Below are 24966 nucleotides of genomic sequence, written 5' to 3'. Positions count from 1 at the left end.
GAGTAAGATAATGGTGTAAACACTAGCAATTTTTAAGTAAACTCTTTAATAGTATTATACCAATGTTAATTTCGTAGTTTTTGGAAAAATGTACCATGGTTATATAGAATGTGAATATTAGAGGTAGCTGGGTAAAGTCTATTTAGAAACTCTGTACCATTTTAGCAACTGTTTTTATTAATCTAACATTATTCCAAAATAAGAAACTAGTAATTTAAGGGCCTCTGCTTGGTAAACATTCTATTAAATCAAGTCTTCAACAATAATTTTTATCTTTATGTGGTTGCCTCTCTTAATGTAATAGCAAATAGATAATATATTAATGAAAATACCCACTCTTTTTTCTTTATTACCCGTTATCAGATGTATTCCATCATAACACTGAGTGCCAAAGTGGAAACACTTATGCTTTCCAACTTATATTTAACTCATTTTGAAATTTTAATAGAAAATAACTGTAGTCACACAAGATGGGCATTACAGTCAGTGAGTGTGTTTCTGTAATTCCATGAATATCATAAGACTTCGTTTGACATCATCATGGTTCCTGAGCAATGGGCAATAAAGTGCAAAGCACGTAGGAGAAAGCATTCTTCTGTAGGAACAAACAGAAACCATATTACCAGGGATCTGGTCTCAATTCCATTCAAAGAGAGTCTTCCTACTTCAGCTAGGATTCTAAATCCAATAACAAAAAAGAGATAAATATTGAAAATCTATATACATCCCACTTTGCAAATGATACTCTAGTCTGATTCATGTAACTTGTTTTCACTTCTAAAATATTGCTACCACTGCAACTACATCCATTACCAATCACCACCATTTTGGCTAATAATAACAAAATCCAAAAGGGTCTGTCTTGGTCAGCTTGGGCTGCCATCACAAAATACCACAGACTAAGTGGCTCAAACAACAGACATTTATCTTCTCATAGTTCTGGAGGCTAGAAGTCCAAAATCAAGGTGCCAGCATGGTCAGGTTCTTAAGCGAACCCTCTTTCCAACTCGCGGATGGCCACTAGCTCACTGTGTGTGTGGGAGCACAGAGAGAGACAGAACAAGCTCTGTGGGGTTTCTTCTTACAAGATCACTTACCCCGTCCTGAGGGGCTCACCCTCATGGCCTTATCTAAACCTAATTACATTCCAGAAGGCCCCATCTCCAAATTCCATCGCACCGGGGGTAAAGAATCCAACATGAGAGGTGAGGAGGGATGCTTAGTTAGGGAGGGAGGTTAGTTTAATCCATAGCAGTGGTTCAGAACCCAAGAGTTTCAGATAATAGTATGAGGACTGAGCTTTAAACACATATTGTAGATACTTTCTGTGAGCTATCTTATTAAATCCTCAAATAGCAACTTCATGAGGTATATTGATCTGAATTTATAGAAGAAGAAGTTGGGTTTTAGAGAAGTTAAAATAACTTCTTGAAGACAAAGCATTTGAAATATAGCAGAATGTGCACTGAAAATCAAGATATGCTAGCTAAAACACTGTATTCTGTATTCTTGGGCATTGCAATAGAATACCCTCAGTTCTATTGCATAGGATTTACACTAATGACTGCGTGAAATGATTCATCCTGGGCAAAAATTAATTCACACTGTATTGTAAAAGGAATAATTTTAGAAAGAGAGTAAACTCGTGCACCTTTTTCTGGTTTTCAGCTGCATATTAATCAATGCGAACAGCCATATCCAAACCATTGTGAAATTAACAGGACCTCGTTTTCATTGAAGAGTATTTAGACAGTTTGTCTGTAAATAGTGTGTATAACATAGTCCCCGTAATTATTGGAATTATTTGAAACCTTTAAAATATGTTGGTAGAAGCAATGATTTTTACAATATATGTAAATATCCACAATGGCTATGGGTGTGCTGAACAAAGTCTGCCTCTAAGAGCACGTTATCTGTTTTGCACTGTACTACCATCTGTTAGTGCATCACTTCTCTATAGCCTTACAAAGCCATGAGCTGTGTACATTTATTTCTATTCACTGTCACAACAACCCTATGATAGAGGCATTATTTTCCACCAGCTAAGAAAAGTATACATGCTCAGAGGCTCGGTGACTTGCCCGAAGCCACACGGCTCTCACAAGGTGTGGAGCTGCAATTCCAAGTCCTGGTTCCACAGTCCGAGTTTCAAAGATCATCAATGTATTTATTTTTATTTTTAAAAATTCTTATATGGTGTTCTAATTGTTCTGACCGTGGAATATTTGGGTCTGAATATTCTGGATCTGAATTTTGTTAGAATTGTACGTCCTTAGCAAAAAAATGTCCTTGCATATGACTTTGTCATGTGTGGCAAACTGCACCTGCTTTGTAAGGCCAAGGAGCCCGAGAAAGGAGCCGCTCACGCTGAGAGCCTGCCGTGCACAAGAGTGCGGGCCCATCCTGTTGACTCTTCCTTCTGTCTGGTGAGGCACCCTTCTCTATGAGACATTAAGTAGTTTGTCTCGGGTTGCACAGCTAGTAAACGGCAAAACCATGATGTAAACCCGTCTGTTGGATTCCAAAATGCCGGGCGAGGTCATTGCGAGGACTTTATTGTCACCAGCTGACCTGAGAGCTGGACCTCACCCGTCCCCATCCTTGGAGGGTACCTTCCGCCCACCCTGCCTGTAGGCAGAGCCCTATCAAGCCCACGGTCTTGGGAAAGCAATGTGTTGTTGAGATCATCTGCACTGAAAGTGACTGAACCCTGTGAAGGCTTCTCTATGGGCTTTTAAGATTTGACAGGAGGGGCAGAGCGAGGGCTGCTGAGCTGTGCTTGTCTTGTGGCCGCCCAAGACCAGTCTTGTATGGGAGTTCCCTTGCTCGTTAAACTTGCCACTCCCCAGCCTGGGGTGGCCCGTCTCAGTCTTGGGTTTCTCCTTGCCCTTTGTGTAAAGGGGCCAGTTTCAGACCTCACCCAGAGAACTCCCAGATTTGCAAACTAACATAAAGCTTTATTCATTTTCCATTGTACAAATTGCCTTTTCTTACATGTTTTCCTTTTCTACATTTATTACCTTAAATTTACTTAAAATATAAATACCTTTTTAAAGTTTAAAAGCAGAATCTATAATGCTAAATAAACCCACGTAGAATCAAAGCCAAGCAAGGCCTACGCTGGTATTATATTATAATCAGTATTCACATGTTTTTTAAATAGTATTTTACTGCGGGGGTGGAGATCAGTCAGGGTCCAAAAAGTAACAGAATGAGCTAAACATACGTGTGGAGGAAGGGACAGCAGCAGACCTGGGCGGGGGGGGGGGGGTGATTTAACACCCTATTTGCAGGTGTGTGGTTAGGAATCCCATCACGGAGGAGGTGCATCTCTATCCAGGGAGAGAAGGAGAGACGCACAGACCGGATGCAGAGCTCAAGGTCATCCTTTAGAGGCTTTTCGAAGGTAGTAGGACAGAAGCTAAGAAAGGAGCAGGGGCAAAGTGAAGGTGTGGGCGTTGGCACTCCGCTCGTCGTGCTTCTGTGAAAGGCCTCCTACGTAACTACGCCAAGAGTTCCCTTTCGCATGGGAAACACTGTCTTCTAGTGAGTAATGAACAAGGAAATCATATCTTAGAAATGATATTATCAAAATTATAATTTCTGTAAGAAATTCTATTATCTGGCTGGTGTTAGAAGAGAAGGGGGAGGGAGAGAAGCAGAGGAAGGGGGGAAGGGAGGGAAGAAGGAAGACAGGAAGGAAGAACGGGCAGGAAGGACGGACAGACGGACGGAAGGACGGACGGACGGACGGACAGACGGAAGAGAGAAGGAAAGAAAACCAGAGGAAAGGCAAGGAGGGGAGAACGAAGAAGAGAGGGAAGGAAGAGACACAGTAGAGCAACTTTGCAGTTTTGTCTTCCCTCAGTGCATTTATTCATGGCGTTAGAGAAGGTAGACTCTGGCAAAACTGTGCTGCATGTTAAAAATCTTAAATTGTGGCCAATTTGCATTTCTAGACCTCTCCAATGACTGAGATGAGACTCATTTTATGACTTTGCCTTAAATGTACCTGGGGAGGGAGGTTGACAGAGGGGCCAAGTTCCAAGTCCCATATTAATTGGTCCTTTGAAACAGGGGCAGAGTCCAGGAATGATGGTGTGTGTGTATGTGTATAATTGGTGGTCCTGCTTTTTTACTGAAGAGATATGTGCTCAGACAGAGGTGTGTGCAAATCCTGATACTGTCACACTGTTTTTAATCCTAAAATGGAGATGAACTACTCCATGTTGTAGGTATGAAGATCAAATGTGCATATAAATGTTTAGATGTAGTCCATAGAAATAAGCATTCAACAAATGCTAGTTACTGTAAAGTATAAAAGGGTAAGGCAGATGTTTCTATTATAAAAGCACCTATATTCCTGCTTTCAAAATTAACATATGAGCTTTGGGTCTTATTAATCCTACAAGGTAAGTTAATTTTTAGACGTGGTGATTTTTGAAAGACAGAAAATTGAGCATTATGAAAGTGCTTAATCTTACAAGTTGTGACTGCATTATCATGGAAAACAGAGGATTGCCCTGTCCCTGGCATGCTGAGATAAATATTTTATATGGTATTGATACCAGATGATTTAATTAGATTAAAGACCATTGAAGCCAGCACATTGAAAACCTCATAAGATAAAATCTTTGTACCAAAAAAAGTCACTTTTATATTAAATATTATATTCTTAAAAGTTTGCTATAATTTTAATGAATAACCTGGTTAGGGCTCAAAAACTGTTCTCTCTCTAAATACATTTTTAAATATTTCTTTCCAGTGGATTAGTTGGATAAATAGATTCCTGGCATTACAAAACTCATGCAAAAAGATAGATAATCAGATCCTTCCTTTGCTTTCAGATTTTCAGACGATGCTGGTTGGTTTTCAAGAAGGCTTCTAGTAAAGGACCCAGAAGGCTAGAAAAATTTCCGGATGAAAAGGCAGCGTATTTCAGAAACTTCCATAAGGTAAGCCCCGGTGTTTGGAATCACTAAGGAATAAGCAGACCCTTGGCAACAACTCGTGGAGACATTTCTTTTGATCGATGAAATCCGCAGGGGCAAAACTGCATGACCAGTATAAAATGTCCCTGTTTTGATGAAATGCAAAAGTTATTTTTCTCCTTTATTTTAATCATCTGCTGTAAATGCCAGTGGTACCTCCGCAAAATGAAAGACTCATTTTTATTGCTACTTTGCGAAATGAGATGACTCATAATTCAACCACATCATTTCCCAACGTGCTGAGTAGACGTTTTCCCTCTGTTCAGGTTAATTGTGCATTTGTTACTTTGATTTAAACTGTGGGCAATATTTAGGAGATAAAACTTTGGAGGCTGGTGTTAGCTGTGCTAATGACTCTGCTAATGTGCACAGTAGTTGCTGTTTATAGCTTTAACAAGAAAGGATCATCAGATAGGCTGACGTGTAGGAGGTAGCCATACCGTCTATGAATTTTGATTCATTCTCATGAACCAGTTTACTAAGGATGGAAAGTATGTAGGAAATACCCCAGAATGATGTTAAAAATGCTGCCTAAAGTTGTCTTTGGTAATAATACCAAAATACAGTTAAGTATTTTATAATCACGTGGAGAATTCATGGTCAGAACTCAGAATCATGAACCGGTAGGATGGTTGGTTGGCCATGCCTCAGTAAGCTCAGTAAAGAATCTAGTTCCTCACGGTTGGTAATACAGAGTAAGTTACCATGAATAACATAATGATTTTGTGGGGTTTATTTTATGGGATATGTATTTTGTGTGTATTCCTCCTTTTATTAAAAACAGAGTGCTTCCTGGGGCGCCTGGGTGGCTCAGTGGGTTGTCTCTGCCTTTGGCTCAGGTCATGATCTCAGGGTCCTGGGATCAAGCCCCTCATCGGGCTCTCTGCTCAGCAGGTAGCCTGCTTCCTCCTGTCTTTCTGCCTGCCACTCTGCCTACTTGTGAGCTCCCTCTCTAATAAATAAATAAAATCTTAAAAAGCGAAACAAAACAGAGTGCTAGCCTGGGGCTGGGGGGTGGGAGTGATAACAGATACAGCACAGAGGATTTTGAGGTCAGTGAAACTATCCGCTACGACACCATCATGGTGGATGTATGTCATCAGACATGTGTCCAGACTCGTAGAATGTAAGACACTGAGAGTGAACCTTACTGTAAAATACGGACTTTGGGTGATTCTGCTGTGTCAAAGTGGGTTCATCAGCTGTAGCAAATGTCCCGCTCTGCTGTGGGCTGTGGGTGATGGGGGAAGCTGTGCATGTGTGGAGGCTGATGGTGGAGGGAAAGCTCTGGACCTTCTGCTCAGTAGGGCTGTGGACCGAAGAGTGCTCTCCAAAATAAAGTTTATTTTAGAAAGTAGATTTTTCTACCATATTTCCTAACTAATTCTATTACACAAATATCTAGCAATCATTTCTATTATATTCGGAGCTCTATCTGAAGGCTTAGCATTTGAATTTCTTTAACTCTTTATGAGGTATTCTCCATATTAATATAGAGAATCCAAGTTCAAGTTCCTATCTGCTCAGACCCAAACACAGGAACCTCCGTGAGAAGGAATCCCAAGTTCAAGTTCCTATCTAACCACTTACTGGCTCATGGAAGTTTGATTTTCTCATGACTGCGTGTTATAGTACCAGTCTCTTCTGACAACTGTTTGAGATAGACTGTTAAAGACCAAGCAGCTCAGTGGCGCCTATTGTAATTATATGAAAAAGTACAGGAAGTTCTAAAGGTTTACTGGTGTTTTGTATTATGGTTATGATCATGGCAATATTTTTAAACCTGATTTGATGAAAAACTGCAAAGCGGTGAAATATGAGTCTGTGACTTTTTAGTTTTGGGGTAAAATTTTGGAACGACTGAGCACACGGTTTACTCTGGATTCCTAGGCAGAACCCCTGCCCGCTGGTCAGGGGCGGATGCGGGCTGGAGGCTGGCCGGGCACTCATGACTCAGGCACAATCCTCAAGAAGGAAAAAGGTCATCCTGACAAATAGAGTGTTGAGGAAGACCAAGAATCTTAGTCACTTCAGTGCAGATGCGTTGAGAACATCTGAGATGGACTCTCTTATCAACTTTCACGTAAATCACAGTACCATGAACCACAGTTACCATCCCATACGTTCGATTTCCAGAACTTACTCACCTTACCCTCTAACCGGTGGTGATGCAGATGCTAACCAACCTTGTTTTACTAATCATTTCACAATGTACACATGTATCAAAAGATCACTTTGTACACCTTAAACTTACATAATGTTATATGCCAGTTATGTCTCAGTCGTAGAGCTGGAGTAAAAAACATCTCAACGTTGCACAGTGGGTAGGATTGTAGGCTCTGGCATCGAGCATCCGTCTTTAAGAGCCATGTGTACTTGCATAGGCTGTTGGATTTCCATGTACTTAATTTGCCTCATCTGCCAGATTAAGATCATAATAATATAACAGATTATGACGCAAAAATGATTATTGTAGGGGATGAAATAGTACTATAGGAGTATAATGAGATCAAATGTAACAAGCTCTTATTAATGAATTAAACTGTATAGCTAAGTACCTAAGAACTTACTTGACATCTAGTAAATGGCAGTGAACATCAGCCGTTTGGAGTCCAGGCTAGGTGTGATGGTGACCGGGGCGACCCTGTTAGTGTTGGAGGGAGAAGCATGCCTTCCGGACGTGGTCGGTGAGCGCCGACGGGATGTACTTTGGGATTAGGTGTGGGCTGTTAGTGCAAGGTAGGGGGGACTCACGGAGGCTCCTGCGTTTGGGTCTGAGCAGCAGAGAAGAGGGTGGTGCGGTTCACGAAGCAAGGGAGACGAGGAAAGCAAGTTTTGAGTAAAAAAATCGCAAGCCGCCACTGACCGGATACAGAAGAAATGGAAGAGGAAGGAGGAGGGGCCGCTGTGTCTTCCAGCCCCGGGCGGTGGAGGGCTGGTCCTGCCCTTTGACACGCGGACCCGCTGTGGAGGGGCAGTTCTCCGTGGGAAAGAAGAAGGTGTTCTTGGCACGTGACGTTAGGTTTCTTTACGGTATGCAGAGAGATGGTTTCATCCAACAGTTAGAACCGCAGCCAGACTCACAGCAGGTGCACAGGAGATCTGCTGAATGGGGATGTGAAGGTGGTGTATATTAATGCCTCTCTGAGAGCTTGATCAGTGCAAAATAAAACACTTTCCTCTAAAAGTCGTGGGATTTGGTACCAGCCTTACAGTGACATTCGGGGAGTTTTTGATAAACTAATTTCAATTCTAAGTTTATCAAGAGTTATAAATCAAATCAAAAACGCTGACATTTGACTCAAAATGAGTCAATCCAAAAATGATGGAAAATTATTTAAAATGGCACTTAAAAGGAAATGCAAGTGGAATAAATGCTAAAATACCAAACAGTAAAATTTATAGTAACTATTGAGACTGTTTAACCAGAACTTCCCAACTGAAAGTTTTAACAGTTCTAGAGAGAGAATTGTTTATGTTACCAAAAGAGAAGAGTATGAAGAATACTGACATTTGAAAAGGGAAGAGAAGAGAAGAGAAGAGAAGAGAAGACAGAACATTTGAGGCTGTGCGACGTCCTCGCCCCTGAGGCTGCCCGTCCCTATAAACATGCCACCCCAGAGGTCACATGGCGTTCATTTGTCCCAACCCTAAAAACCAGCCATCGAGGCAAAATAGCAGTCACAAATGTTCATGATATTTTTATCCTGGCGTAGACTTTTGTTTCTACAAAATCAAAGTGTGAACCATTACTTCCCATGACTTCTTCCATGAATCCTTATTTTGAGGAAAGCTGTAAGTTTCTCAGCTCCCTCTGACAGGTGAGTAAGGGGAGATCTCTTTATGAAAAGGCTGACCTATTTAAAATCTCTCTTTTCCTTTCAGCAGTTCATGTTCAGTTCAAATCTTGGCACCCCAGAATTGGAAAAAAAAAAATCATCTTCATTTTCAAGATAGCTTAAAATAGTCTAGTCTGGATTTCCCCAATTGTTCTATTTATTAATTATTAAGTATTTTAACTTGTGATTATTCAGTTGTCTTGATACACCTTAAAATTTGCTGTAGCGCTCAATAGCAATAAATCAAAATAATCCATCAAGTGAGTGAAATGTGTCCAGCCTTAGTGAGAGGCTTATGAACAATAGCTAAGGACAGAATTATTTCTTTGCCAGCTTTAACTTTGTGCTGTGCTCTATCTGGAACATACATATTGTAAGGCTTATGAGTATTAATGGTCCCATTTAGACATTTGATATGTTTACTGTGAGAGAGATCTTGCTGCATAAATCAATTTTTATATGAAACGGCTATAAAATGGTATATACTTTTTTTTTTTTTTTACCTCTTGGTAGAAAGAAATTTGAAATTCAAATCACTAGCTGCTGAAGGAAGTTATTAAAAATGCATTAGGGTTGAAAATGTAGCTGTATATAATTGTCATAACAGATATTCAAAACAAATTTATCCTCAATGAAAACTGAACCAGAGCAATTTACATAGAATCAGCTAATAAATTTTCCTTAATTTTCTAAGCAGATGAAAAAGAAACAGTTCATAGAAATTTTAATAAAATAAATATGAGTGCTGTCTGTAGGGAGGAAAGTATAAATAAAATCCCTGAGAAGGCTGAATGAAGATAGAACGGTGTGAATTTCCTAGGATGAAGACTACATGAGCGAGAAAAGCAATGTCTGTATTGGGACCAATCTTATTTCTAGATCCCCTGCAACCTGACATTGAAAACATCATTTTGTTCTATCCATTTTACTCATTTTTGGAGTTGTCGGTATTTATCTTTATGTAAAGCAAACATCTGAGAAACTTGGGGAAAAGATGAAGACATCCTTATGGAAAACAGCCACCTGGAAGTAGAGCATATCCATAAAGTTAGGAGCAAAACCATTGATTTGTGTATAAACAGCCCACATGAACAGTGTGTAATGTTGAACACTTTCATTTTCATTCCAGTGGCTCTCTACTTGGATGAGCACACACTTGGTGTGATGCGAAGAGTGTTCAAAGGTTTGGTGTCTCTTCAAGTGTCTGCTGGAAGGTCCCAGAGTGATAATCGTTCACATTAGGGTATCATTCATTTTTTTGTTCATTCATTCTTCATTCATTCATTGATTCATCTATCTGTAATAATCTCTTATCTTGAAGAGGCCTCAGGGGTTTTTTTGTTTTGTTTTTTTTTTTTTAATTTTTAGCATAGGCTCCTGTTAACACACACATTGGTTCCTGGGACAGTCACACGTCAACCCACAATCATTTATTTATTGCTTTATTCATAGTATCTGATCACATGCTAATGACTCAGAAAAGAGTCCAAGAAATGGAATATGAAAAGTTGGTTTTTGTGTAGAATGAAAAGAAGGGGTAAAATGCTCCCAACACGCCCCTTTGTGGTGTCTCTGGCAGAGATGCGTGGGATGTGAGAACGGGCAGTTCTAAAGCCGGAGACGGGCGAGAGAGATCAGGCGACAAGACCCACAGCTGGAGGGCGTCCGCGAAGTTGTGATTGCAAGACAGTTGGGAACTTCCGAGTTAGACTTCATCTTTGTCATATTTGAATCAAGGTCCATTACAATTTTACAACATCTACGATATTTCCAATAAGAATCACTCCGTGCAGTTTCAGGATGCCACAGAAAACAGATCACTCGGCAATCAGAATTTTTGTTGATAACCTATTGCTCCGTAACAGATATCTGTTCAGTAAGAAATAGGCATCCCGGTCTTAGAAAACATCCGTAAGGCCAATCTGGGCTTGACTTAGAGTATATAGAAGTATAATTTATGTTAGAAAAATTATTGTCTTTATCTGACTTTTTGAAACTATCCAATTGTGTGAGAAGCAATCATCCATAATGGTACTACATCAGAAAAAATGGTAATATGAGTTAAACAATATCTTTCTCTCACTCTGCTGTCTGTAAAATGCAAGTAATAGCATAGCTCACAAAGTGAGGTGATAAAATCTCACGTGAGCTACTACGTGGCCCGTAAAACAACTATGGTTGTACAAGTCATTTCTGCCTCAGATTTTGCATCTATGAAACCGGGGAAATAACTCATACCAACTTTAGAACAATTTTGAGACCAATTTGCATGATAAAGTAACTTGTAATTTCAAGCACGTCATTTTATGTGGTCAATCAGATAGTAATTTGAGAAGGACTCTTCAATAGCACAACCCCATTATGACTATTTCCATCATTTGTGAAGCATTTTTATGTTTATTTAATGGATTTAGATCCAACGCTCTTTACTATTTCAGAATACCGTCAGTGCATTTGGGGTTTTAAAAATCTCTTTTCCCCAGCGTCTGGCTAATTGTGCAGTATCTGACCGATGCAACAGGAGACATGCTTATTGCATAATGTTCCTGAGAATAAATTGTTTTTCTGTCATTAATGGAACATTACATTATTCCACAAATAATGAATGCATATTCATTTATGAATTACGATTTGAAAAATATTTCCATGAGAATTCATTCTCTTAATACTTTTACCTCACCATAAATATCTATCTAGAAACTTTTATTTTATAAAATAGCAATGCTGTTTTATATTTACTTAATTTATATAATATTTTAAAATATTAAAGCCTTTATATAGCTAATACTTCTACACAAAAACGGAGATAGAATTTGAATATGCCATCAACAATCCAAGATTAAAAATCAGTAGCAGCCACTAAATTGATTTTGATTAGAGAACAGTTTCTTAATTTAGGGAACCATGGGTTTTGAGATTCAGTGGAATCATCAGTTTTGATGATAACTGGTGCATTTGTTCTACTCAGCTGTCATTGTCACACATAACGTGACCTCTGGCAGAAATGGTGGAATTAGGGAAATATAATTTTGTTTGTTTGTTTTGTTTTGTTCTGTTTTTGTTTTGAGACAAAGAAAGAGAGAGATCATGTTTGCTTAAAAATACAACTATTTTCTCCTACTTCTCCTTTTCTCTCATCTTTTAATCAAGTTAATCGTATTACAGATGCAATGTACTAGAAAATTAAATTTTAGCCTGATTTGCAGTAGCCTGGAATTTTCCACTAATCCTTTCTATCCTTTCGTGAGAGGACTGTCTTGATGTAAGCTTGGAGCTACCATGATATTCTCCTGGTCTTCGAGCTGTACAGCCAACTCTGAAAGTGGTCCGAAAAGTCAGCTTTTCTTTTATTCCTGTTCCATTTTGCAAATAAACCAATGTGGTTAGACCCATCATTATTACCGAAGGTTGAAGTTCCATCACTAACAATAATTAAGGGACAGTTTTCATTTTCTGTTGTTGTGCAACAAATTACTACCATTTCAGGAGTTCGAAAAACGCATGCTTCTGAGTTCACTGCCGTATGGCTGGTTTCTCTGCTGGGGATTTCAAGGGCCCTGAAGTTAGTTGCACTGAGTTATCTCATGGCTCTAAAGAAAAAAAAGTCTGCTTCAAAGTTCCTGATGCAGTTGGTGATTTTAGTTCCCCAGAGGTGCGAGACTTGCTGGCTCCAAGAAGGAGCTGTTCTCAGCACGGGAAGCTACCTGAAGTCCTTGACATGCTCGGCTCTTTCCCTCTCCAGTACAGCACGGGCATCACACACTTTTTCCAGCTTTGACTCTCTGCCTTGTCTTTTGTGACCAGCTGGAGCAAGAAACCCTACTTTTAAAAAGTTCCTATGACTAGGTCAAGTACATTGAGAGCCGCTGTGCTGTGATCTAACTTCAGTGGTGTATCATTTCAATTTTCAGGGTGGTTTTTGTTTGTTTGTTTGTTTGTTTTTAATTTCTGGGTTATTTTTAATTTGGGAAGGAATTTTTTTTAGGCTGGCAAAGTGAGACAGCCGTTTTCCTTCATGGTGTGTAGGAGGTCTGTCCAGTAAAGACGTTGTATTTGAAGTGAAGCATGACGCGACTTGGACATTTCACGCGTGGGGTTTCATTTAATGAAGTGCAAACCCGACACCCATCTGTGATGCGCTTCTTCCTTTCCCATCTCCACCCTAGAGATCACTTGTTTACACTTTGATCACTTTTTTACACTTCCTGCAGTTAGACAAGTACATTTCTGGCTAATGAAATGTAAATTTAAGCCTGCTGGAAGGGATAGAAAGGATTTGGGGGTTCTGATATGGCCAGCAATATCCCTTATTCCTTTTCCCTAAATGGAAAACATGATGGTTGGAAATGCAATAGCCATTCTGCGCCCAGGAGGAGATGGGCATAAAAGAAATGTGAAGAGCAGGACAAATATTTGGGCTTGAGATGCTTCCTCTAATGTCATCAAACCACTGAACCAACACTAATAACTGCCTACTTCAGAGTTCTTAATGTGAAAAAAAATGGGTCCTCTTTGTTCAAATCAGTGTCCAGCAAACTTTTATCTGTGAAGGGCCAGATAGTAAAAATATTAGGCTTTACAGATCCTAAGGTATCTGTTGAAATTCTTCAACTCTGCACTTAATAGTACCTTAAATAGCCAGAGACAATGTGTAAACAAGTGGTTATGGTTTTATTCTGATAAGACTTTATTTATACAAATAGGCGATAGACCACATTTGGCCCAGAGGCCACAGTTTCCATCTCCCAGATTTCAATCACCATTAATTGGGTTATTCTATTACTTGAAACTATATATTTTTTAAATTTTCTTAAAAAAATAATAATGTTGGATATCATGTCTAGATGCTCTAAGTCTATAGAGAAACCTTAGCTAAACATGATTGGTAGTTAGCTAATGGGTCACACCTAGAATTGGTCACAAGCTTAGGAAAGTAACCCTAATCTCCTTCAGCTTTTTTATATTCTTTGGAATGATGTATATTAATGATCATACCAATACTCTTTTCCACTCTGTGTCCGTTATTAGAGGAACATAATTAGGCCCATTAGTTATGTTAAGTGGTATCATATACAAAGCCACAGACAGCCAGGCTGCAGACTAATTCAGAGCAGGGGTAAATTGTAATAGGCATGTAATTGTTAATAGTGGTTGACTCACTAGAATTTCACACATCATTCAGTTGACTTTTTTTTGGCGGGGGGGGGGGTAGGGGGGTGTGTATCTTCTTCCTTCTCTCCCTCCCTCCGCTGGACTCCGGTGCAGATTGAGTTCGTTGTATTACTTGATGGCTGCGATCATCAGCCCTTTCTGTAATATTTGATCACTTATCTTCTTCCTATCCTAAACGCTCTTTATTCCCCTCCTCTATAGATAATCATCCTAAGTCTGATGGGAAACTGTAGTATTCTTATAAATGTGTACTGTTGATTTCTTGAACATGTACTGCATTGTTAATTCCCTTAAGTACTGTTGTGTTATAACTTTCCGTGTTTCTTATTTTTATTCGTGCTGCATTATGGCTTTTAAGACCCATCTGCATTTCTATGTGTCCATTTGCCGGTCGCTTCTGACTGCTACATGGTACCCTATAGTTTGCATCCATTATATTTTACTTTTCCATTTTCCTAGTGACAGAAACTAGATTGCTAGAACTTCTCATTATCTCAAACAGTACAGTAATTAAGATTTTTGTACTGTGTTTTTATGACCCAATGTGAGAAATTTTCTGGGATATATAAAAAGAATGAGATCGTTGTGTTAAGGATACATGAATACTTAAATAGGTACTGCCAGATGACTTTCCAGAATGCGTCTCCATTCTTCACATGCACAGGGTGTGTGAGGGTTCTGCATTCTCACATTCTTATTGATTCTTTCCATTATTTACTGACTTCTCCAAATCTCGTGTGTGTAAAGCGATAAGCAGTTGTGTTTTAACATGCATTTTCCTATTCCCAATTAATTGAAAAATTCTCCCTCTGTCTGTTTGCTTTCAGGGTTTATTCTTCCAGGAACCCCCCAGTCCCATTTTTTGTCCACTTTCCTACTAGAGTTCCTGCATTTTTATGGCTGTTTTGTAATGTTTCTTTGTCTATTCTAAATATTAGATTACTTTACTATTAGACATTGTAAATAATTTCTCACCTCTGTTATCGGTCTGTAACTTTATGGAGCCCTTCATGAAACCAAGATTTGCAAATTTGGATGTTTTCAATTTTTTTCATCAGTTGGGCTTCATTTGGTCCCTTCCTTAAGAAATCCTTCCATCACAAAGATATGTTATCCTCCATTTTATTCAGTTTGGATTATGGTTTTGCCTTCGATATTTTTGCCTTTCATCTATCCGGTATCCAGATTTGGATATGGAATTAAGAATTCCATTTGTAGAAATAGTTGGGGGTGAGCTTTCACTAGTCCATCTATTAATCTTCCTATCTTTTCAGTTATGACGGCAGCATACATGACATGTGCATTTTCCTCTGATTTCTCTGTTCTGTGCTGCTTGTTTGTCCTAGCGCTAGCCTGGCTCCTGTTCTAGATTACCGTGGTGTCACACCGCGGGACATTTGGTGAGACATTCGCTCCCCCTACACTCAGTTCTCATTCTCTGATGTGACCCTGGCAAATTGTCTCAGAACATGTAATGTTCTTTTTTTATTCAGCTACTCTTTTATTTACATTTTTTCTTCAACAAAATCCCTTGATAGTTTATTATTTTACTTTAATTTCTAATTAGTGATATTAGTAGAGAAATCCTGTTGGGTGTGTGTGTTTACTATAATTTGACAATATTGTTGAATGCTTTTGTTGCTTCTAATACTGTATTTTTCTGTTGACTCTGTTAGTGTTTATATGTCAGGAATGATTGCATGGAAAGATTGATAGTTTCACTTATTTCTTTCCTTGTTTTCTTTCTTTCTTTCTTTTTTTCCTTTCCTTACTCCCCAGGACCTATTTACATTAAGGCAGGGATAGACAGGGTACCTGCATGTTTCTGCTAATAAATGAAATATGTCTAATGCTTTCATATGAAGTAAAATATATTTTTGTATTTAACCTTTTAAACAATGAAAACTCCATTTCTTTCTTGATATAGCAAAAGTTACTTTCTCACAAAAGATGTTATATCTAATCAATTATGTAATATTTTACCTACTGAGGTAACCATGTAATTTTTTTCTCATGTAATCTATCAATTTTGAGAAATACATTTGGACGCTTTCTGATGTAAACTATACTTTTACTCCTGAAATAAACCTTATTTACATGTTGGGATTTGTTTTTCATTAATGACTTTTTTGGATTTTTAGTATCTTATTTTAGGATCAATATTAGCCCAGACTCAGAAAGCAAAAGCAGATTTTTGCTTTTTTTTTTTTTTTTTCTCTTGGAATAGTTTGCAGAGAGTATTAATTAATCATACCTTACAAGTTTGGTAAAGCTCAATTATGAAGGAGTCTAGAAATGGGCTATTAGGAGATGAGTATATTGTTTTGTTCAAGTTTTCTAATGTTTTTTCTGCCACCATTTTGGCATTTTATTTTTTTCTCTAGATATATATCCTTTCATCAGTGTTTTCAAACTAATTAGTATTTATTTGTTTTCAAGCTTCTTATTAATATTTAGATTTTTTGTTTGTTCAATTTTCCCCTTTTCATCTTGTACTTAATCCGTCTCCACCTTCTCTCTTTTGCTTTCACCGAACTCACCACAAGTCCCTTTTACTAATCCTTTCAAACGGACCTTTTGCTTTCATGAAACTTCTCATTTTTTTTCTTCTTCATTTCAGTGATTTCTGCCATTGTCTTCATGATGTCTTTATTTATTGAAATGCTGTTTTTTTAACTTTTTCAGTTGAATGCCTGAGTTCATTCTTTTCAACCTTCTGTATTCATGAAAAATATTTTTAAAGACATGTTTTTATGCACTTCTTTCTCATTTTCCCTCAAATCTTAATATGTACTGTTTTGTTGTCATTAAAGTGTATCTTGTAATTGAACTGATAATTTCCTTTTTAACTCAGATGTTCTTAGAAATGTGTTATTCCTTATTTATATATGTAGAATATTTAATCATCCATTTACTATAAATTGTAGTTATATTATATTATGGGTGTATACTGTAATTTATATAGCTTGGGCCTTTTGAGTTTATTTTATCATCGGATACCTGTTCAATTTTTATAAATAATCCATATGTGCTAGGAAAAAAGCATATATATGTTTTGTCATTGATAGTAGGTGTGAGTGTGTAGGTCTATATAAACAACGTAAAATAACTTGACTACATTGATTTTATTCGGCAGAACTTCCATATCTTTGTTTATGAGTGATTAACTATTCATCTCCCTGGTGAACTGTCAGATAATTTTGTCACCTGTGGTTATAATTTGTCCTTTTTAAAATTAGTTGTTTTTTTAAAAAATTTTATTTATTTATTCGACAGACGGAGATCACAAGTAGGCAGAGAGGCAGGCAGAGAGAGAGGAGGAAGCAGGCTTCCCGCTGAGCAGGGAGCCCGATGTAGGACTCCATATCAGGACCCTGGGATCATGACCCAAGGCGCAGGCAGGGGCTTAACCCACTGAGCCAACCAGACGCCCCTAAAATTAGTTTATATATATATATATATTGCATATCGTGGAGCTGTGTGGACTTTTGATTAATGACAAATTTAAAAAAGAAAAAAGAAACACATATTTAATACTTTTTGGTAGGTCATGATGAACAGTGAAGTATCCTTGCTTTTTAGGAAACTAGTATCTTATTAAAGAAATGGGGCTCTACAAATTTTTCTGATTTTTTGGGCATTTTTATCTTCAGTTAAGGCTACTAACTTTGTAACAAGTGGAGCAATTTATCTTCAAATAATTCTGTGTAATTTTATTAGTTTTGTACGGCTGGCCTAACAAACTACCCCAGACTCCATTCTGAAAATGACAGTTATTCTCTCACAGCTGGACGCTGGAAGTCAGAAATTCAGGTGTCAACCATGCTTGCCTTTTCCAGCCTCTGGGGGCTCTGGGTGTTTCTGGGTCATGGCATCATCATTTCCGTCTTAGCCTCCACCTTCCCATGTCCACCATGCCCTTGTCTCAACCTTTCCTCCGCTCTTCTCCTGTAAGAACATGTGTCATTGGATTTAGGGCCCGCTCTGAATCCAGGAGGATCTCCTCCAACGTCCTAATTCAATTACATCTGCAGAGAACCTTGTCGCAAATAAGGCACATTTGAAGATTCTGGGGGTTAGTTAAGACTTCAAGGTATCTTTGGGGAGCTATTTTTCAACCCCATACAATAATGAAGGGATTTAATTTTGTACATCTGCTAAGAAACATTATCGTAGCCAGCTAGTTGCTGTTAGGCCTGTGTAGTAAAATTGTAACTCTCAAAATAAGAATGGTATTATAGCTGACTGAGCTGTTTCATGCGTTTCTGTTCTTAGAGTCAGTGAAACCTATTATTAGATGCGCTAAATGTATACTGGGGAGAGAGGGGGGAGGTTGAAGGGGAGGGAGTGTAGGCGGGGAAGTGCAAGACGGAAGGAGGGACGAAAGACAGAAAGAAGTACAGAGATTTCCTGTTTTAGGGTTTATTTTCTTATGTATTCGTTTTCTGCATTTCTTAGACCTGAAAAGAATTTATGTTTATGTTTTTAAAATAGGCCACCTGAAAATAATTTAGGGGTAATAAGGTAGTGAGTTTTCCAATTATTTCCTTTGTCATCCTTACAGTTTGAGTCTCTACTGTAGTTGAAGACACTTTCCTGTAGTAACTTCTTGATTAGCAGTTATTTGCCATTAATAAATAACATAAATTGGTGAGAAGAGCACTAGTCAGAGAAACAGGAGGCATGGCCTTGATTCTGGTCATTGCTTTAACTTACTGTGAGATGGCCACCCAGATAGGGATGGCCGCTTCCATTGTTAAATGAAGAAATCCCAGCAGTAAGTTTGCTTTCTTAGTTAGGATGTTTTGAGCTGCAAGTAACAGAAAAGCCAGATCAAACGACTTACAGCGGAGTACTATGACAGATGACAGCATGGCTAGAAAAAGAAACTGGCTTTAGGGCTGGTTGACTCAGTACCTCTTGTTCAAGAATGAAAATTAAAGACCTGTTTCCCCACCCCCCATCTCTACCCTGCTGCCCTAGGATTGCCCTCCTTTTTAACTGGTAGAATGATAGCTGTAGCATTCCTGAATTACGACATCTGGACAACACACTGTTGAAGAGGGATGGGTTTAGCCCAAGGCTATATTAGAAAACATTCATCAGAAACCACCAGAAAGCTTCTGTGCACATCTCATTAGTCATATTTCAGTCATATCCCTTTTCCTAAGCCGGTCATGAACAAGGAGACCATCAGCCGAAGAATAACAAGTCCTACCATGGTACTTGGGGTGAGAGATACCCACTGGGGCACTTGAGCTGTGTGAGGCAAGGGCAGAGAGCTGAACAAAATAGCGTTCAGATATGAAGGAAGGAGCTGGAACTGTATGCTGTATACACAACCAATGGTGACTATCATAGTTAATTCTAGTTCTACTATAATTCTGTCTATAATCACTCTTTTCTAGATGATGCATTTCATTATGTCATTGAATATTTGCGAGACCTTAAATTTTTCAAAGACATAAAAACAAAGTTTGTAAGTATTGATAACACAAATGCTACAGTAGTCAAATAGTAAATGTTGGAGGACTATATCACAGCACATAATATCAGAGCATGGAGACATGGGGGGCTTAAGGAATGAATTATATTGATTTCCTTTGTATTATACATTCATATTTTTCAGTGGCAGGAGACAAATATAAAGAAGCAGATGTTGGAAAACTGATGTAAATTCTACTAGAAAGAAGCAATTATAAAATTTCTTTGGAAATGATGCAGTGTAGTGGATATAATGTATAGGGTAATACCAATATTTAAATTCTTATTATGAAAGCTTAGGACTTAAGCATGGAGAGATTGAGATTTATTAATTGGAATAATTTTAAAATTTAGTAAAATACCCATCTACTTTTCTTACTAGAAAAATAAGTATTCTTCATTCTAATGAAGTGATAGAAGTGATAGTGAATAAAGTTAAATGAATAATAAATAATAAAGTTAATAAAATAAACATTCTGTTAAACCAGTTTCTAAAATGTACCATCTTGTTCTCAAAAATAAAAACTTTGACTTAATTAAAACAGCCAGATTAGTAAAATACCAGGATTAATAGAATTATTAGTAAATTAGTAGAAAAGAGAGTGCAATCTATTGTAAATTCATTTGATTCTACTTTTAAAAAGTCTGAATGTTAACTTGCTTTCACTTTTCAAAATACAGTTAGATTTATAGAAAGAAATTGAGCATTTAAATAGGCAAATATCCAATCTCAATTGTCATGATAGCAAATTGATAAAAGTTAGCTTAAGGGGTGCCTGGGTGGCTCAGTGGGTTAAGCCTCTGCCTTTGGTTTGGGTCATGATCTCAGGGTCCTGGGATAGAGCCCCACATCGGGCTCTCTGCTCAGTGGGGAGCCTGCTTCCTCCTCTCTCTCTGCCTGCCTCTCTGCCTCCTTGTGATCTCTGTCTGTCAAAAAATAAATAAATAAAATCTTTAAAAAAAAAAAAAGTTACTTTAAAACGCAAAGTAATTTCAGTGTACGTGCCTTTTCACCTTGATCCTTTACTCATGTTTTAATTGGGTTATTTGGGTGTTTGTTTTTGCTATTGAGTTACACCCTTGTACATGTTGGATATTAATCTCTTAATTTGTTTGCAAGTATTTTCTCCATCTGTAGATTGCCTTTTCATTTTGTTGATTATTTCCTTTGCTGTGCAAAAGCTTTTTTATGAGTACCATATGATTTCGTGGAATCTTAAAAAAAATAAAGAAAGAAAGAAAGAATCAAACAAAAAGCAGAATCATACTTATAAATACAGAGAACAAATTGATGGTTGCCATAAGTGACCGGGGTCAGGGGATGGGCAAAATGGTTGAAAGGGAGAGGGGGATACCTACTTCCTGTTACGGAATGAATAAAAATCTCGGGAATAAAAGTGCAGCATAGGGAATATAGTCCATGGTATTGTAATAGTGTTGCCTGGTGACCAATGGGAGCTTCAGTTCTGGTGAGCAGAGCACAGTGTACAGAGTTGCTGAATCACCACGTTGGATACCTAAAACTAATGTACCATTGTGTGTCAACTCTACTCAAATTAAAAAAATAATAAAAATAAAAATATAAGTAAAAAAAATACTTCCAAACACACTTTATAAGTCCGACATTACTATGATCGCAAAGCCAGACACCACAAGGAAAGAAAACTACAAGCTAATATCTCTGATGAATGTAGATGCAAAAATCCTTCCTAACCTAACAAACCAAATTCAGCAACACATCAAAAAGACCACATACCATGTCAAGGTGGGATTTGTTCCTGGGATGCAAAGTTAGTTTAACATATGTAAATCAATCAGTGTGCTACACCACATTAAGGAATGAAAGATAAATAATACACAGTCATCTCAATAGATGCAGAAAAAGCCTCTGACAAAGTTTAACATCCAGTCATGATTTAAAAAAAAACCTCTCAACTAAATATGTATAGAAGGAAATTTCTTTAACAAAATAAAGATGTTTATGAAAAGCTCACACCTAATATCATAATCAGTGGGGAGAAACTGAAAACTCTTACTTTAGGATCTAGTTGAAAACTGGGATGCCTCCTCTAACCACTTCTATTCTACTATTCTACATATTACAAAGTACTAGAAAGAGCAGTTAGACTAAAAAAGGCATTAAAATCAGAAAGAAAGAAGTAAAATTATTCCCGTTTGTTGATGACATGATCTTATATCTAGAAAATCCTATAGACTCTATTAAAAAAAAAAAAATCTTAAAACTGGGGCACCTGGGTGGTGCAGTGGGTTAAAGCCTCTGCCTTCAGCCCAGGTCATGATCCCAAAGTCCTAATGTGGGATTGAGTCCCACATGAGGCTCTCTGGACTGCGGGGAGCTTGCTTCCTCTTCTCTCTCTGCCTGCCTCTCTGCCTGCTTGTGATTTCTGTCTGCCATATAAATAAATAAAATCTTCTTAAAAAATAAATAATTAATTAATTTAAAAAATCTTAAAACTAATCAATGAATTGAGTAAAGTTGGAGAGTACAAAATCAGCATACAAAAATCAGTTGCATTTCATTATACAAACAGTGATCATTCCAAAAAGGAAATCAAGAAAACAATCCCATTTCTAATAGCAGCAAATAAATAAATAAATAAATAAATAAAATTTATAAATAAATAGATAGATAGATAAAACACTTAGAAATAAGTTTTAACCCAGGACGTGAAAGATCTGTCATTGAAAACTATAAATTCCTGATGAAAGAAAGCAAAGAATATCCAGATGGAAATATCTTGTGTTCAGAGACTGGAAGAATTCGTATTGTAACAATGCATATACCACCCAAAGTGATATATAGATTCAATACAATCTCTATCAAAATTTCAATGACATTTTTCACAGAAGCGGAAAAGAAACAGTTCTAAAATTTATATGGAATCAAAAAAATCCTGAATAGCCAAAGCATTTTTGAGAAAGAAGAACAAAACTTTAGAAATCACACTTGTTCATTTCTAGTTATTTTGGAAAATATAGTAATTAAACTGTAGTAATTAAACGGCATAGAAACAGACACATAGGCCAATAGAATAGAGAGCCCAGAAAAACAAATATATTTTTATGTACACATGCAAAGAGATGAAACTGAACTCTTACACCATATACAAAAATCAACTCAAAATGGATTAAAAATTTAAATGTAAAACCTAAAACCATAAAATCCCTAGAAGAAAACACAGGGGAAAGTTACTTCACATTATTCTGGGAAAAGACTTTTTTGTTTTGTTTTTCTGTTTTGCTTTGTTTTGTTTTAAAATGACACCAATACCTCAGGCAACAAAAGCAAAAATAAATAAGTGAGAAAAGTAAATCATTGTATTCTTAACACCATGGACTTCCCCATATAAATAAATATACAAATATGTATGCTAATTTTATTTTTATTTTACTTAAGAATGGCTTGATAAGAGAGTAAAGTGATTACTTTTATGAAATCTAGATGCTTAAGTACATCTTTTTAATATTCTGTCGGGAAAAAATGGCAGGAACTCCTAAAAAACACTTCTGCTACATACTGACGTGCAGTGGTTTTCCCCAGTAGGAGGAGTGGCAGGATTGTTGAAGTTACAGCAAAATAGTTCATTTCTTTTCAAAGAACACCTGCTTTAAAGATTGTCATTGAGAAACTGTGGTCATTTGGATTTGGGTGTCAGACATTTTCTCAAAAATGAACCCATCTTTAAGGAAAACAACTGACAATATTTATCAACAATGCTAAAATTTAAGGTTTCAAGTGAAAATTGGGGAACCCTCTGTGCATTTTGGAGCGCGTCAACTTCTCAGAACTTAACTGATTTTTGTGTGGAAATCGAGGTCGCTATTAATGAATATTTTTATATTAATAATGAAATATGGCAATGTAAGATCTTCATAACTCAGCACACCAATATTTTCCCAATGACCAAGGCTGAAAATAGTTTTGTGGATTTTAATGCAACAGAGTGTAAAAGCATATGACGTGACTCTGCGTGACAGTAAGCTTTAAGAAAGTGTTGGTCAAGTTTGGTAGATAGAATCAAAGACAAATATCCACAATTGGCTCAAATGCTCTTAAGTTATTCTTCCCTTTTACGACCTCATGTCTGAGTGAGGTCTTGTTTTCTGTATATGCTTGATCAAAACAATGTATTGCATCAGACTGAATTCAGAAGCAGGTATGAGTTTCAGACTATCTTCTGTGAGGCCAGACATTAAGAGTTTTGCAAGAACATGAAAACAGTGCCATTCTTAACCTATTTGGGAAATTTTTTACTCTAAAATAGTATGTGTGTTATCATGCAGTGAGTTTAGGATTATTTCTAAACACACAAATAAACATTTTTTAATTTCCCTCATGGTGATCATTGATAGATACAACCCACATGAGTAAAGTAGGACAGGGGAGCAAGTCTTGGGAGGTGTCTCTGTGTAGAGAGACAGCTTTAAAATCCAGGTGCCCTGTCTACAAACTTGTTGTAGAAATACAGATGTTGTTCGTCTATGCTCCTTTAGCTCTGTTTTTAATTGTTTCATAGGGTTTGTCACTGTTTGTGATCTTCTCACCCCAACTAAATTACGAAGTCCTACAGAAAAACGTTATGTGTTCCATCTTTGAACTTTCTGACTTTATCACCAAGAATTCCTTAGGGATTCCTCCTCGGAATGAAAATTAAATAGCACCAGTTAGCAAAGTCGTTATTTAGGTATGTTTATATGTGGGTTTTAATTGTATTACTTAATAAGACCTTTACATTACGGACCATGGCATTTATTGACTTAGACCTGAACAGCCTGAATCTTTTGAAAGTAACTTCCCTCAGATTAAATTCTGCTCATTTCATATTTATTTAAAGTAACTATCTCTTTTATTAAACTTTGATTGTATTTTGTGCTTTTATAGCATGTGAATAATCAGGATTTAGAAATAAACATATTGATACATATTATTGAAATGCTCTAGGAATTCAGAATTTTAATAAATGTTGATTATTTTTATATCCCATTGACAGGTTTTAGACTAATACAGACATGTTTATTTTGAAAAAATAATGAATACTGATATGCTTAAAATAAATAAATTAATTAAAAAATATTTTAAGATATTCATTTTAATGAATGAATTTCTTTCATTCATCTAAGATAACACAGAGTTCCTTCCCTGGTAGTAAGTCCACAGAATACTGAAAGGGAAAAGTGAGGGGAAGAGATTCAGATATATTAGATCTTCACCTAAGTTGTTGTGATTCAGAATACTTTTTAAAATGTATTTTGAATTAAAGAAGAGCAGTTCTGGAGCTAACCTTCTTAAAACAACTTCTGGTACGATATGACAACATTTTATAATTTAGTGTAACATTTGAACTTCCTAACCAAGACAGCATGAGAAGCAGAATTTTGTCCTCCTCATGAGTATTTGCTTTCCTGGCATCTCTTGAAGGTCAGAGCATAGACTGGAGTGCATAGCATCACACTACTGA

General features: G+C 37.2%; 1 protein-coding gene across 1 annotated transcript in view; it reads left to right on the top strand.

Moving 5' to 3' along the window:
- DOK6 (docking protein 6) overlaps nt 1-24966 on the top strand; it is a 386183-nt gene that overhangs the window by 106253 nt on the left and 254964 nt on the right. The window contains exon 2 of the mRNA XM_059139419.1: nt 4848-4955. Coding sequence (XP_058995402.1) covers nt 4848-4955 — 108 coding nt within the window. The remainder of the gene's footprint in view (nt 1-4847; nt 4956-24966) is intronic.

This window comes from Mustela lutreola, chromosome 11, assembly GCF_030435805.1.
Source record: "Mustela lutreola isolate mMusLut2 chromosome 11, mMusLut2.pri, whole genome shotgun sequence".
NCBI classification, from domain to species: Eukaryota; Metazoa; Chordata; class Mammalia; order Carnivora; family Mustelidae; genus Mustela; species Mustela lutreola.
Note: the sequence above shows the minus strand (reverse complement) of the source record. Positions and strands in the feature narration are given on the sequence as shown.